Genomic DNA, 16,091 nt, shown 5'->3' on the forward strand with positions numbered 1-16,091 from the left:
GCTTTAAAAGGTCTGCTGGGAATTGAAGTCCTTACTGGCTGAGCCTGCAGAACTTGATGACAGCGGTCAGTATGCCACACTGACAAGCTGGGCTAAGTGTACCTTGGTGGTTTGTCGCCCACAGACACACTCACAAACAGATGCACATGTAACATTTTATTGGGAAAGATTTATACATTCTGACCTGTCACAGGCCAAGGATGACACTGGGTAGCAGGTTGTGTGGGGGCCTAGAAATGGCTCAGACAGAAGCTACTGTAAGAGCGTGTTCCCCTGGGGCTGCTTACTTCCACCTCGGTTTCTCCTCCAGGATGTGTAAGGTCATGCTCTCTGAAATACTGGATTGATGATAAAAGCCAAGACTGTTCCTCCCCTTTTACAGAACCTGGCCCTGAAGCTCCTGCCCCAATACTGGGGACCCACAGGGACTTTGTCCAAGATGCCACATGACCACTGGTCTGTGCCCTTGCGTTTTGGGAAGTGTGGCATTTTGAGTACCTGAAGACTGCTGCAGAGACAGGGACAAGAGTGGACAGTAATACCCTGATGTCAGCAGAGGGAGATTTGGAAAAGTCAGGATGCGGCGAGCATCTGGGAGAAGGGTACCCCTAGCTTTGTTTAAATCAGAGGCAGGGGATTTGTTAGGAAGGAGGAATCCTCTCCAGGCTCCTAGCCAAACAAGGGATTCTTGCTGGGTAAAGGAGAATACAGCCCGGTTCACAGAATTCCCAAGCAAAGACTGTGCTGGCTGGCAGGCCAGAGCAACACAGCTCACTCTTCCCGGAGCTTTTCCCTGGCTTGGCCGGTGGTGGCCTGGGATGCTGTCTTTCTCTTGCTGGGGCTGCCCCCACCCAAAGCTAGACCCAGCCCCAGGCAGGCCAGGGCTAGAAAGTGGATCCAGTAGTAGATGGAGGCCCAGTACCGGAGCGTGTCACCCATGGTGAGGAGCACGAAGCCCATGCACATGTAGTCGTAGGCACGCATCTTCAGGAACCAGTGCACCCAGTCCCAGGCCTGCTGGCCCCTGGGGCTCAGATGTCTCCGCAAGGCTGACTCCAAATAGCCCTCTGCGGCCAGGCACAGCGGGATGGTCATGAAGCTCAGGTAGTAGCCAGGGTGGAGGCCATGCCAGTAAGCACTCAGCAGCATGGTCCAGGCGCTCCTGAAGAAAGAGATTGAATCAGGATACAGAAGTCCAGGCTTCAGTACAGTACCCACTGTCTCATGTCCTCCTCCCTCAGACCAAGGACTTAGAGCTTGGTCCTTCTTCCTCAGACCGAGTTCAGGCCTACTCACACTTCCTGTATCCTGAAAGTCAAGGTGCCGTTGTGGTTTTTGTCACTGGGAATTGAACCCAGGGCCTTGCAGACACCAGACAATAATGTACTACTGAGCTGCATCACCAGCATTCTGAGACAGTGTTTCTCTGTGTATCCCTGGTGCCCTGGAACTCACTCTGTGGACCAAGCTGGCCTTGAACTCAAGAGATCTCAAGTTAAACGGAGTCAGACTTGGTTAATATTGGAAAGAACTTATGTTTAGAAGTTCTTAGGATCCTCTCATCTGCATCAGAAACCCTGTAGGTAGAATCTGTGTAGGAGGAGCTGGAGAGTTGACTTAGCTGCTAAGAGTACTTCTTGCTCTTGCAAAACATTCAGGTTCCACTCCTGGCATCCACACGGTGGCTCACAAGTTCGCAGCTAGAGTCTCAGGGGACCCAGTGCCCTTTCTCAGCTTCCCAGGCAGCAGACAAGCATGTGGCGCACATACATACACCCATGCAAAACGGTCATAAAATCGTAAAATAAATAAACCGTAAAAGATAAAAAACCTCCAGGAATGGTCTGCTCCTCCTTGGTGGATCCTAAAGTTGGATTCTCTCATTTTTGTCTCACTATACAGCCTTGAACTCGTAAGAGGTCTGCTTGCCTGTCTTCCAGGTGCTGAGATTAGATGTGCACCACCATGCCTGGCTGGTTCACTCTCTTACGAAGAGATTTAATTTTTTTTTTTGTTTGTTTTTTTGAGATAGGGTTTTTCCATGTAGCTTTTGGTACCTGTCCTGGGACTTGCTGGCTGGCCTCGAACTCACAAAGATCCGCCTGCTCTGCCTCCTGAGTGCTGGGATTAAAGGTGTGTGCCACCACCCGACTTCTCTATTTTTTTATTTATTTATTTGTTTGTTTGTTTATTTATTTATTATGTATACAATATTCTGTCTGTGTGTATGTCTGCAGGCCAGAAGAGGGCACCAGACCTTATTACAGATGGTTGTGAGCGACCATGTGGTTGCTGGGAATTGAACTCAGGACCTTTGGAAGAGCAGGCAATGCTCTTAACCACTGAGCCATCTCTCCAGCCCCCGACTTCTCTATTTTTATTTATGTGTCTGTTGTTTTGTGCCTGCGTGTATGACTATGTACCACGTGCATGCCTGCCTGATCCCCTTTTAGTCCAGAAGAGAGCTCCCCTGGAACTGACGTTACAGAAGGCTGGGCTGTCGTGTGGGTAATAGGAAACCAAATTCAGATTCTCTGCAAGAGTAAGTATCTTTCCAAACCTTACTTCCCTAACTTTTCAGTCCATAAATTCAGGCTCTGATCATCTGTAAAGGACACAGAGGGCTGGAGAAAAGGCTCAGTAGTTAAGGGCACTGGCTGTTCCTCCAGAGGACTCTGGTTCAAGCACCCACAGGACACTTCTCAACCATTATTAATGAGATTTGATGCCCTCTTCTGGCCTGCTGGCAGAACACTGCGTACATAATAATTTTTTTTTAAAAAAAAAAAGAACACAGAATGCATTTTCTACTTCATTCTCCAACTGAGCAGAACCCAGCAGTTCTGGCAGCAGCATAAGCTCCTGGGTTCTTTTCCTGTTAGGGACTTGTCCCTGACAAGTTCTGCAGTGACAGAATGCTGATGACTGTTCTACATTGAGAAGCAGGGGGTACCAGATGTGAATCTCATGTCTCCACTCATGGATGCCAAAGGAAATCTCTCAGCCTTAGCAAAAATGCCTCCTGAAGTGGGGTGTAGTTTAGTGGTTGTCCTTTTTTTTCCCCCTTTAATAATTTTGTCAATTTGACACAAGCTAGAGTCATCTGAGAAGACGGAATCTCAATTGAGAAAAATAACCTCATCAAATCAGCCTCTGCAAGTCTAGGGAACATTTTCTTTATTGATGATTGATGTGGAAGAGCCTACCTTACTATGAATAGGTGGTCTTGTGGGTGGGAACTGAGCAAGCCATAGGAGCAAGCCAGTAAGCAGCACCCCTCCACAGTCATTGCTTCAGTTCCAGCTTCCAGGTTCCTGCCTTGACTTCCCTCCGTGAGGGACAACTATAAGCTGAAGTAAACCATTTCTTCCCCAAGCTGGTCATGGTGCATTATCATAGCAATAGAAACCCTAGCTAAGACAGCGGTGGAGAACTTGCCTGGTATGTCTGATGCCCTGGAAACAAAAAAGTCTTCAGACATTGCCATATGTCCCCCAAGGGTGTAGCAATTACCCCTAATTGAGAATAAGTAATCAAAATACTGCGGTGCCCTGGGCTTTGACCTAATCCCCAGAGTTTTAACAGCATCGCCTATAAACCGGGCGGTGGTGGCGCATGCCTTTAATCCCAGCACTCGGGAGGCAGGCGGATCTCTGTGAGTTTGAGGCCAGCCTGGTCTACAAGAGCTAATGCCAGGACAGGTTCCAAAGCTACAGAGAAACCCTGTCTCGAAAAACCAAAAAAAAAAAAAAAAACAAAAAAAAAAAAACCAACAACAGCATCACCTATAACTGGTAGCGCTCAAACATCCTGTAGCCTAGGCTTACCTCAAACTCCTGATCCTTCTCTGCTTCCACCTTCCCAATGCTGTTATTACATACGTACAGCACCACCTGCACACACTACCAGCTGGCCTGCATTCCTAGCACACACCCCTGTAACGTTTACTTATGTGTAGACGCTCTTGTGTGCCATGAAGCAGTTGTCGTGTTCAGAGGACAACTTGGCTGTAGCCAGTCCTCTCCTTCCACCATGTGGGTCTTGGAGAAGAAACTGATGGCCAGGCGTGGAGGGAAGAACCTGACGAGTGAGCCACCGCACCAGCCCTTTTTAGCTTTGTTGTTTTGAGACAGTGTGTCACTTTATTATCTAGGCTGATTTGGAACTCCCAATCCTCCTGCCTTCACCCCTCTCCACACCCAGTACAATGAGTACTTCCTCTTGGCTCCAGTGCCTACTTCTAACACCTTTTCATTAAGTGCCAGCATCACATTACGATCTACCTACCTCTCCAGTGACACCCGACAGTCTTTAAGTTAATGAGATGAAACTCAAGTCTTCTTCCTCACCCACGTCCCAACAGTTTCCTCTCTTTTCTGGAAAGACTTTCCGGTGCTGTGGGTCACCAACAGCCCCACTGCCTGGGAAGCAGGGCTCATTTCTGCTCTGCTGCTGCTGAGCACTCTAAGCCCCAACTCTTCCTCCCACAGCCAGTGTCAGCCAGGCCTGCTGAGGAACTGCTCTCCATCACCCCCACCTAGATACCCAGAAGCTCACATTCACCTTTGTTCCACCTCTGCCGCCCACACCTCCTACGCATTCTCCCTACAAGGCCAGAGCAGACTGTTTCTTAATTTCTTTGTGATGCTGGAGATGGAATCCAGGGCCTTGTGCATATCAGACACAGAGTACATCTTTTTTTTGTTCCTTTGAAGATGTGATTTCACTAAGATGGCAAGGACATCAAACTTCCTGCCTAAGCCTCCAGAGTGCTGAGATTATAATAAGTGTGTGCTATCATATCTGACTCAGAGTGAATCTTTTTTTAAAAGGATTTATTTATTTATTATGTATACAGTGTTCTGTCTGCATGTATGCCCACACACCAGAAGAGGGCACCAGATCTCACTGTAGATGGTTGTGAGCCACCATGTGATTGCTGGGAATTGAACTCAAGACCTCTGGAAGAGCAGACAGTGCTCTTAACCTCTGAGCCATCTCTCCAGTCCTCATGAATATTTTTTTTTAAAAAAAGATTTTAATTGTGTATGTGTGTGTTGGGGGTTATACATTTGAGGGTAGTGCCAGGAGGCCAAAACAGAGCATTTGATCTTCAGGAGTTACTAGTGGCAATAAACCAGATATGGGTGCTGGGAAGTGAACTAGGGTCTTCTCTAAAAGTAATAAGCAATCTTAATCACTGAAGTCACCTCTCCAGCTCCTTAGAGTGGATCTTTAAGCCACAGCTCCCATGATGCCTGGGGAAATCTAGCTCATATGCTGCCTTCATTAACTACCTATCATGGGATGGTATCTCTGTGTCCACTGACCACATCTGACAGTTTGGAAAGGCTGGGTGTTTGCACTGTAAAGAAGCAAACAAAAAACAGGAAGATAGAAAACAACTTAAAAGTTAGGCTGAGGACTTGTCTGCAGCTCCCACTGCTCAGGCCACTGAATAAGTTGAAGCCACCGCTGAGCGGCCAAGAGCTGTTCTGCAGACAATTGAGCAAAATGGGAAGGTGAATGGAAAAGAAACAGTTAAAAAAAAAAAAGGTTGGCCAGGTATGGGGCCACAAACCTGTAATCCCAACACTGAGGGAGCAGAGGCAGGAGGATAGCTGAAGTTTGAGACCAGTCTGGTTTATATAACAAGTCCAGAACAACCATGGCTATAGAGTAAGACCTTATCTCAAGAACAAAACAAGAGTCCAAGGGGCTGGAGAGATGGCTCAGAGGTTAAGAGCATTGCCTGCTCTTCCAAAGGTCCTGAGTTCAATTCCCAGCAACCATGTGGTGGCTCACAACTATCTCAGGCACAAACACAGACAGAATATTGTATACATAATAAATAAATAAATATTTAAAAAAAAAAAAGGAGTCCAAGCAACAAGTCAGGCGTGATAGTGCACATCTACACCACAAAGACAGAGACAGGAAGATCTGGATCCTAGGTCATGATTGGCTACCAATCTAGATTAAGGTCAGCCTGGCCTACTTGAGGCTCTGCCTAAGAACAAACAAGGGCTATCAAAATAGCCCGGTGGGTAAAAAGCCCTATAGCCTGATGACCTGAGTTCAATCTCTGGGACCCAAGAATGACTATATTGTTGAATGGTGCTGACCTTAGGCCCAGAGGATTTACCTTAGCAGGCCCAAGAAACTACAACTCCCATGAGCCTCAGGACTTGGGGCTTAGCTAGAGAAGCCCCACCCCCACCCCCACATACTACCATAGGATCTACTGGGAGATGAAGTTCTGCACTATCTCTGATACCAGGTGGGGCTCCCTCACCTCAGAACGTAGGAGCGGACAGGTGCGCTCTTGTAGATGTACTGTGCCAGCCACCACTGCACCGTCATGTTCCAGTACCGCATGCCATCCCGCACCCGCACGCAGAAGTCTGTGCCATAGCAGTCGATGTTACGGATGGTCTCATAGTCATACTCCAGGGAAGCTGCATTCTCCGGACTGGGGAGTGGAGGATGAGGATGGGGACAGACATGCAGCTCAGCCAGGCCCCTCCTGACACCTGTTTCTGTCCCAGCCCAATGCTAAAGAAAGGGTTCTGGACAGGCGACGGCTCCCTCTCTCTCTGGCTATGACTTTCGAGAGTAACTGTAGGAGTCAGGTGGGTGGGCCACAATTCACTAATAGTGGGGTGCTCTTCGTAACTAGTTGGAGCCTAATAAGTCACAGAAAGCCTTGAATGGCTATGGTTGCTAAGCTATCAAGTCCACTGGCAACCAAGCTCAGCATGTTGGGAACAGTTTCCAAGTGTGGTCCCTTCTGAACTCTGGGGCAGAGCAGCTGCCAGGGAAGTATCCACTCTAAAAAGGTGGTTCATGGTTGCTAGGGAGATATTCTAGGCCTCGTGATTCTCAATGTTCTCTGTTGCTAGGGAAAAGGCATTCCTTAGCAACAAGGCCCAGGCTATTCAGAAAATTATTTCAGAACAGGCCTTTTTCCTGGTCCCTGTGATTGTTCGAGAAGTGTCACCTCCAGAGATATCAGAGGTTTTCGGGTCTCTGACACCAACACTTTCAGCTACAGAGAAAGATGCTGGACCTATGTGAACCTCCAGTGGCTTCTAGCCACGGGAGGGAAGGCATCCTTTGCCAGTGGGACTTGTAGACTTAAAACAGCATTTAATCTCTGCCTGACTTCTCTGAAGAACATCCTCTCTCTAGCAGTGGGAGGTCTACTCATAGTTACCAGGGCAGTGGTAGTAAATCACATCCTGGGGTTTGACTGTCCAACAGCATGGCAGTTTACAACAACCGGGGTGGCACACCTCTAGTAAGGGGTGGGCTATAATTTACAGAGAGGCTGGTACCCCATTCCCCAGTTGGAAGGATGACAATGGATTCTAGAAACAGAGATTCAGTTCACTACTGGTTGCTAGGGATACCATTTTCCTATCAACAAGAAGGGATGCTTCCTATGTGATAAGAACTCTGTAGTTACTAGTTTTGTGGCTCACCCATCAATGACGGTGCTGGGGTTGGGTAGCCTTACTAATAAAGGGTTAAGCTTCAGCAATGTGGAGAAGATGACCTGTGGTTGCTGAGAGCGGTACTCTCCTCAGCTGGAGGAGAGCAGCCAAGATGTTACTTCCTTAGAAATAGGGCAACTGGGAGGTGCTCTGTGAGAATATATCACGGTGAGCTGCTGGCTCTCAGCAAGACAGGCAGTTCAAGGGAAAGAATTCACAGCCACAAACAGCAAGGCTATCAGCAAGAAGGAAGGAACCATGGTTGCTAGAGATATAGCTTCCTCAGCAGAGGGGCAATTCAATTGCTAAGGAACTGTTTCCCTAGGAACAGAAGGTGGACCCACTACTACCAAACAACAGTATCTTCAGCAACCAGGAAGAACCTTGTTTTGGGGGTGACACTTCCATGGCAACACAGGGTAGGCATGTGGTTGCTATGATACCATTTCTCTTTCCCTAGCAATAGAGGGCAATTAGCCATACTGAGGGGTGACAAGTGCTAGCAACAAGGGGCAATCTGTAGGTACCAGGAACACATAGTTTCCCTGGTGCCCAGGGAAGGCAGGTGATAGTCACCAGGGGGGCAACAGGCTGTCAACCACAGCTGGTAGCCCTATACCCTGCTCCCTGCTCTCCTCCCTACTAGGGGCAGAGCCAACCCTTGGTGGTGGGGCCTGCTGGGTCTTGGGAAGCCTCCCTCCCGCCGCCTGACCTGCTGGGGGTTGGGCATTGGAGGGTGGGGCCACCCCCGGCCCGGGCTTTGGCAGCCACGGGGTAGGCCCCGAAGCCCGCGGCAATGCAACCGCACTCGGCCGCAATCCAGGCCACGTAGAAGCGCATGCGGAAGGCGAAGAAGACCGGGATCATGTAGAAGAGGCGGGTGGGCAGCGGGCGGGCGTAGAAGGCATCCTCACGCACAGCTTCCAGTGGGAAGAGATGGGAGGACAGCAGGAAGAGCAGGCCAAAGAGCGGGGCTGGCCAGGCACGGCGCAGCAGGGGCCTCAGGCTGGGCACGGCTTCCGGGAAGGGCTGTTCCAGCCAATCCAGGTAGGTGCGGTAGCGGAAGAATGGGCCTGTGGAAGGTGGCAAGGAGCAGGTGGTTGGATGGTGTGTATCTGTGCCTACTGGGGAAGTGGGGGGTGAAAGGAGCAGAATGGAAGAGAAAGGAAACGGGAAAGGGGAGGAAGAGGAGGAGTTGAGGAGGTCTGTGAACAGAGAGGGAGAGGTTCAAAGCTACAAAGGGGAGAGACCTAGAGAGTTGAGGAATAAGGCCTAGGGGGAGAGGACAAAGTACTCTAGGGATGTGGGGAAAGAGGACAGAAAACCACTGTAGATTTCCCGGACAGGGAAGAGCTGGTTCCTGACAACTTTTCCTAAGCTCCCTCTGGATGCTGAGCTGGCTTGGGTGGTGGAGTGGGGACAAGCAGAAGGATAGCTGAGGTTCCTGAGGTACAAAAGGATTTAGACCAGGGAGCATCAATGGAGACTGAATGAAGGGATGGATGCTGAAGCCCTTGTATGTTCACCATAAACCATGACCGTGATTCCATTTATATGAAACATCTTTACAGACAGAAGCCCATGGTTTGCAGGAATGGAAGCGGCTTGGTGTTGATGACTAAAGGTTAGGTGGCTCCTTTTCAGAGATGAGGCTGTTCTGCAGACAAATGTGCACTGGTGATGGTTTCACAACTCTATGGATATATAAAAGCCAGTGAGCTGGGGCACTTTAAATGGATGCATGCATAAATAACAGCTCCATGAGGCTGTACAAAAAAAAAAAAAAAGAAAAGCTGGGAAATATAGGTTAGTGGTAGAACATTCACTTAACAAGCAGGCTCTAGGTTCAGTCTCCAGCGTTGCAGACAACAAAAACAAACAAGGAATCTGGCAGGCATGGGGGTGCATGCCTGTAACTCCAGATCCTGGGAAGCTGAGCCAGGTCCAGAGTTAATAGACCAGCCTGGACTATATAGGGAGACCCTGTGTCAAATGAAACAAAGGGGCTGGAGAGAACTCAGTAAAGTATTGGTTCCCAAGTTTGGTTCCCAGCCTACATGTTAGAAGGTTTATAACTATAACTTCAGTCAGTTCCAGGGGACGCAACTCCCTCTCCTGGCCTCCACACAACAGGCACACACACATACACATATATTTTTAAAACTAAATCAAATCAGACAAAGCAAGATGGCTTAGTGGGTAGAGACATGCACAGAAGTGATCATGGGAGTTCTATCCCTTATCTTACAAGATGGCAGGTAAGAACCAATATCAGAGCATTGTCTTCTGACCACCACATGCACACCAAGGCATGCATGAGCAAATGCACACAACATGCATCACACACACACACACTGAAGAAACAATCCGCCAGGCAGTGGTGGCACAAGCCTTTAATCCCGGCACTTGGTAGGCCAATCTCTGTGAATCTGAGACCAGCCTGTCTACAGAGTGAGTTTCAGGACAGTCAGGGCTATTACATAGAGAAATTCTCTCTCAAAAACAAACAAACAAACTCTCCAAAACCAAACCAAACAAGGAATTCAAAAACAAAGGAACAAAGCCAAAATCTATGAAGTGTGTCTGGAGATATAGATCAGTTGGTAGACTTTACCTGCCTAGCATGCACAGGGCCCTAGGTTCAGCCCCTAGCACCAAATGAACCCAACGTAATGACTTCCTTATTCAGTTCAGGCGGCACAACGCCTATAATGCCACCTACCCAGGAAGCTGAGATAGGACAATCAAAGGTTCAAGGCCTACCTAGGAAACACACAGATACCTTATCTCAAGATAAAAATTTAGCTTGGGAGGCAGGGGTAGACAGCTCTCTGTGAGTTTGAGGCTACCCTGCTACATAGAGCATTTAGAATAGTCTTGGCTACAAAGTGAGATCCTATCTAAAGCAAAACCAAACCAAACTAAAAGGCTGGGGATATAACTCAGTCTCTTGAGCATATATAAGGCCCTCGGTTCAGTCTTTAACACTGTGGCCCCAGCCTCCTACCCCTCACCCCCGGAAGACTCTGAGCTGCAAACCCCTGGCTTACACAGGCCTATCTCCTTTAGATCTCCTATTGGCCCCTAATAGGTGAAAAGGAAGCAGTCCTCCAAGGATAGTTCCCACAGCAGACAGATGTGTTGAGGACAGGATAGCAGCCGACAGAGTACAGGTAGCCTGGGACAGAGCAGGGGACATTAAACAGGAACAGAACTCTGGGTGGAATGAGACATAGGATGACCCAGCAGTGCTGAACAGGCCACTTACCTGTCATAATTCCCACATAGCAGTAGCTATAGCTGAGTGTTTCCATCAAAGAGGGGACCTCGGGCAGGAGGCCCAGAGTAGGTTCCTTGTGGAAGCCAGAAGCTATTTCCTTTTTCTGAGCCAGATGGAGGTCCTGAACTTCACTGGCCAGACTCACCAACTGTGGGAAGAAAGAGGAAGGCATGAGATCAGTGCCCCAGGCCACTTTACGCACATTTCATTTCAGTCTATGCCTAGGACTGAGATTCCACCTATGGATGGCACTACATATCCAGAGTTGTGGAAGGAACCTTTAGTTGGTGGCCATCCCCAGGCTTGGTCCTAGACCTTCGTTTTCTACCTGTTCTTCTTTCTGCTTTCATCCAATTCCACAGTTTGCCTGTCTACCTGCCTTCCTTCCTGCACCAAGGCTCTGACACGGGGCCTTGCATATGCAACACTAGTGCTCTAACATTGAGCCACATCCCCTCTTCCTCTTTTACATTTTGAAACATGGTCATGAGAAGTTGTCTAGGTTGCCCTTGAACTTGTGATCCTCCAAACTTGCCTCCTGGAGAACTGAGATTATATACCTGCATTACTAGGCCAAGCTCATTCCTTTATTTTTTTTATTTATTTTTTTTTTTGGTTTTTCGAGACAGGGTTTCTCTGTGGTTTTGGAGCCTGTCCTGGAACTAGCTCTTGTAGACCAGGCTGGTCTCGAACTCACAGAGATCCGCCTGCCTCTGCCTCCCAAGTGCTGGGATTAAAGGCGTGCACCCGGTTTTCCTTTCTTATTTACTTATTGTTATGTGCACTAGTATTTTGTCATGGGTGTTTGGTCCCCTGGAACTGTAGTTACACACAGTTGTGAGCTGCTATGTGGTTGCTGGGAATTGAACCCAGGTCCTCTAGAACAACAACAGTCAGTGCTCTTAACTGCTGAGGTATTTCTCCCACCCCAAGCTTGTTTGTTCCTTTCTGACTCTACTGGGTAGGGGTCAGGATGAGGATATAGATAAAATATTCTACCTATTTTATCAAGAGGCAAAACTTAAAGGCCACATCAGTGTCCTCCTGCTTTCTGCTAGGCTCAGTGGACAGAGTCCCAGCAGAGAGAGGGAGGAAAGAGAATGAAGCAGGGCTTCCCCTACAAGATGGTTTCAAGGGGTAGGAAAGGGGCTCTAAAAAACACTTTTCTGTTGGGCGGTGGTGAGGTGAATCTCTTTTGTGCTCAAGGCTAGCCTGGTCTACAAGAGCTAGTTCCAGGATAGCTAGGACAGAGAAACCCTGTCTCGAAAAACAAAACAAAACAACAACAACAACAACAAAAAAACCACTAGGCCCACAACATATAATTCTTTCTCTGACCTAGCTACAGGCCCAAAGTTTTTTTTTTTTTTTCATTTTTGACAACTCTGTCTCCTCTTCACCAAGCCACTGCAAAAAAAAACAAAACAAAACAAAAATTCAAAACCCTAAAATTATCCTCAAAGCAGCATCTCCCAAGGTGACTCTGACTCACCTGCCTACAGCCCAGTCTCTCAGGCCACTTCCATAGTCATCTAGACTTGTTTTTCCCCCAGACAGAGTCTTACATAACAGAACTGTTCTCAAACTCACTACGCAGCTAAGGATGATCTTGAACTCCTCCTCCGGCTTCACCTGAGTGCTGGGATTATGGGTGGGTAGCCCCGCACTAGCTTTTTTGTCTGTAATATGTATTTTTATTTTTGTGTGTCTGTGTGTGCAGATGCGTCGTTATCTCCTGCAACTGGTGTTACTGATGTTTGAGAGCCCATCTGTCTGGGTGCCAGGATCTGAACTTAGGTCCTCTGGAAGAACAGTACTCTGAACCACGGAGCCCTCTCTCCTGACTGCCTTTTGGGTGTTTTTATTTTTGGAGACAGGGTCTCTCTAAATAACCTTGACTATCCTGGAATTCTCTATGTACACCAAGCTGACTCACAGAGGTCCACCTGTCTCTGCTTCCAGAGTCCTGGGATTAAAGGCATGCCATGCCCAGTTTAGAGGCTTTTAAAAAAAAATGCTGAGATTACATCAATGAACCATTTGCTCAACTCTGATAAAGAAGTTTATCTATCTCATCTCATTGCATTATATTTTAGTTCTTTCAGCACCCACAAATTTAATAATTTGAAGAGGCAAATTTGCCGTATCCTGTCTTCTGGCCAGCAAACCAAAAACAAATTAGTAAAACGAAAAACTTTCTTCTCAAGGGATCTCAGCCCCCTATAGAAGGAAATCCATTCAACAGCATGTTATTCAGAAAGTGGACGCGACAAACATAGTCTGTGGCACCCCAGCCCGTCCACCTACATGTGCAGGTCCATACACACCCCGAAAGGGTCTCCTTCCAACTCACAGCTGATCAATCCCTGCCTACTGTTGAGTTTTCCATAAGAACAAAGGATTCTGGAGAAACCAGTTCTCAGACTGGCAGGACTGTCCAGGCCTATGTTGCTGGAGCCCAGAACATAACAAGAGCTCACCAACGCTGTCTGTGCTAGGGACTGAGGGCTGGCCTCTTTTTGCACTCTTCCGAGGAGATTAAGGATACAACCCAGGGCTAAGAATGTAGTTCAGTTGGTCATGGGCTTGCCTAGTGCGCTCGAGGCCCTTGGTTTGATTCCCTAGTACCATATAAGCCAGGCACAGTGGTGTATACCTACAATCCTGGCACTTAAGAGGTGGAGGCAGGAGGAACAAAAATTCAAAGTCATGGGGTGGTGGCAGTGCATGCCTTTAATCTCAGCACCCAGGGAGGCAGAGGCAGGTGAATCTCTGTGAGTTTGAGGCCAGTCTGGTCTACATAGTGAGTTCCCAGGACAGGAAGGATTACACAGTGAAACCCTGTCTCATAAAACCAAGAAAAAAAAGTCCAAAGTCATCTTCTCTTTGAGGACAACACAGGGTGCTACAGAGACTCTCAGGAAGAAAATAACAAAATGAGGTCTGTAGTCCCAGCTGTGCCCTGGGCTAGCTACCTTCTCTCCACAGTGCTACTTCCTCCTTGGAGGATGGTCTGCAATAGATTCAAGAAGAGCATGTTGGCAAAGCATGCTGGGCAGGCACATTCCAGGTGAGCCAAGTGGCTTGTGATATCTCCTGACCACGGAATGAGTGGAGAGGTGAAGACCTCCTCCAGAGTATGTGAGAGGTCAACTCTGTCCCCAGGGAGATATGAAGTTTCAAGCTTAGGATTTGTGAAAGATTTAAAAAAAAAAAAAAATTCCAGCTGGGCAGTGGTGGCGCACGCCTTTAATTCCAGCACTTGGGAGGCAGAGGCAGGTGAATCTCTGTGAGTTTGAGGCCAGCCTCGTCTACAAGAGCTAGTTCCAGAACAGGCTCTAAATAAAAAAACTACAGCGAAACCCTGTCTCGAAAAACCAGAAAAAAAAAAAAAAATCCATAGCCCTCCCCTGACTATGAGAAAGTCTAGTCTGGGAAAAGAGAACAAGAAAGCTGCTGCCTGGCTACCAGGGAGAAAAAATGGGTAGTGTTTCCCCAAGCTCACCTTCAGTGTCAACAGCAGCTGGATGGCATTGGTGAAGGGTGTGGGAGTGGGCAGGCCCAGCAGGCTGAGGGCTCGGAAGAAGAGGAGATAGGAGAAGGTCCAGGCAAGAGCCAGGGCATGACAGGAGCTAGGACAGAGGTGGGAAGTTATAGAGCTGGGTACAGGGACCTTGGCCCTGCTTCCTTCTCCCGAGTGTGCCTTTATGCCCCACCATTCCCTCATTCAGCCAGAAAAAAAGAGGGGAGAGAGTGAGGACCAGTGGATGGCAGGCAGGGACAGAAGAGGCACAGCCACAGAGAAAAAAAGAATGAGGGAGTCAAGAGAGAAGCGTTGTGGTGAAGAAGACAGCCGGAGAGCGCAGGACTGGGTTACAAATGACTGTCATCACGTGGACATTGAGGACTGGGGCAAATCTGCAGGGACAGGAAGGTGCAGAACAAGGTGAGAGAGGAAGAAACATGGCCAAGACAGAGAAACATGAGAGAAACAGCAGGCAGCAAGAGACTGAAAGAAGAAATGGAAGACAACACGAGGAAACAGGTTGCTGTTTCTATGCATCCTCCTTTCTTTCTCACCACCTAGCTCTCACCAAGGCTGGGCCTGAATGAGGGCCCAGGTTCCCAAGATGGTGATCAGAGAATGCAAAGTGTGGGGGCCACAGGTGAATAAAGTGAGCCCCAGGCCCACAGCTGCTGCCCCCCATTTCTTCAGCCCAGGTCCTGAAAGGAAAAGGTAAAGTGTAAGCATAGAACTTTCGGGAGGGGTGATCCCCACCTCAGCTCCCTCACCCCAATTTTCCACTGGGCATGGAACCTGACTCACCAGCTTTCTTAAAGAGGAAGCCGATAGGGATGGAGATAAGCAGGACCACTAGATAGGTCCATTCTTCGGGTGTCATGGTCTGGGGGAGGAAGGGCTCACAGTGAGAACTAGTATTCCAGTCCCTTCCTCTTTTGAGAGTAGAATCCCCTACTTTTGAGAAGCCAGGCGTCCAGTTCACTCCTCCTTCCAGGACCCAGGAATCAAGCCCCTCACCCCAATCCTCTGCCAACGTACAAATCAAAAGCATTTCTGCCCCTATTTAAGACCTAGACATCTAAACACCTTCTGGCCCGGAAAACAATCCTTTGCAAGACCCTTCCTCTCTGATAGTCGAGGAACCCACATCACCCCCACCTTCCTCTGAGTACACAGGAATCCTTAAGATCCCCAGGCTCCCCTATTATCTCAGGGGACCCAAAACCCCAGGACTCCTACTCCTACCCACCCCGGCGAAATCCAGCATTTAGCATCCACTTGTCTTCAGAGCTCCGGCCTCCTCTCCAATCCATACCCCGGAGAGAAGGCAATGACCCTGTCTGATCTGCAGGCTCCCTCCGTAGCCCAGCCCCGCGTGGATCCGATTCCGCCCTAGCAGATCCACAGGCGGTTACGCCACCCAGCCGGGCCACGCTCTGGTCCCCGTCCCCGCACCCAGCCACCTTACGATTTTCAGCGACGCCTCCATACAACCCCACCTGGGCCCACCTGAACCGTCCGTGGACCAGGAGGCTGATGAGAAAATCCCTCTTTCGCGACCGCCCCTGCTAGGGCCACGCCTCCTCAGCTCAGCACGCCCCCGCACTGCCGGTTCTCGAGGGTGCCCGCTGGGCTGCGCGGTCCAGGCCCAGAAAGCGGATGCAATACGTATACAGCACGGTGGGAAAAGATTCCAGAACACCAATGCGCGGAAGGATGCCTGCCCCGTTCTTTCTGGGAGGCCCCAGGGCAAAGAGCTGCCAGTAAAGGGGGGGGCGGGGTTTCGGGTCAG

At 48.9% G+C, this 16,091-nt stretch overlaps 1 protein-coding gene across 4 annotated transcripts; it reads right to left on the reverse strand.

Moving 5' to 3' along the window:
* Window positions 1–141: 141 nt before the first annotated feature.
* Window positions 142–16,081, reverse strand: Mboat7 (membrane bound O-acyltransferase domain containing 7). Of its 4 annotated transcripts, none has more exons than XM_041654973.1 (8): window positions 15,809–16,081; window positions 15,104–15,182; window positions 14,871–15,000; window positions 14,282–14,408; window positions 10,765–10,924; window positions 8,209–8,569; window positions 6,296–6,472; window positions 142–1,162 (listed from the first exon to the last, which is right to left on the reverse strand). In XM_041654973.1, the coding sequence occupies exons 2-8, from the start codon at window positions 15,177–15,179 to the stop codon at window positions 772–774; spliced, it is 1,422 nt and encodes a 473-aa protein (XP_041510907.1). In that variant the 5' UTR covers window positions 15,180–15,182; window positions 15,809–16,081; the 3' UTR covers window positions 142–771. The 4 variants fall into 4 exon arrangements, with proteins under 4 accessions (XP_041510907.1, XP_041510908.1, XP_041510906.1 ...); XM_041654974.1 differs by having other exon boundaries at window positions 15,799–16,081; XM_041654972.1 differs by lacking the exon at window positions 15,809–16,081 and adding an exon at window positions 15,549–15,769.
* Between the last annotated feature and the right edge of the window lie 10 nt (window positions 16,082–16,091).

This window comes from Microtus oregoni, unplaced genomic scaffold (assembly GCF_018167655.1).
Source record: "Microtus oregoni isolate MIOR12 unplaced genomic scaffold, Mior012 000006F_ref0000085, whole genome shotgun sequence".
In the NCBI taxonomy this organism is placed as follows: domain Eukaryota; kingdom Metazoa; phylum Chordata; class Mammalia; order Rodentia; family Cricetidae; genus Microtus; species Microtus oregoni.

Coding starts and splice junctions, on each gene's coding strand:
- Mboat7 (XM_041654972.1), bottom strand. Junction 10,925..14,281: donor AGCTGCTGTTGACACTGAAG/GTGAGCTTGGGG, acceptor TTCTTCCCACAG/TTGGTGAGTCTGGCCAGTGA. Junction 1,163..6,295: donor GTCCGCTCCTACGTTCTGAG/GTGAGGGAGCCC, acceptor CTCTTTCTTCAG/GAGCGCCTGGACCATGCTGC.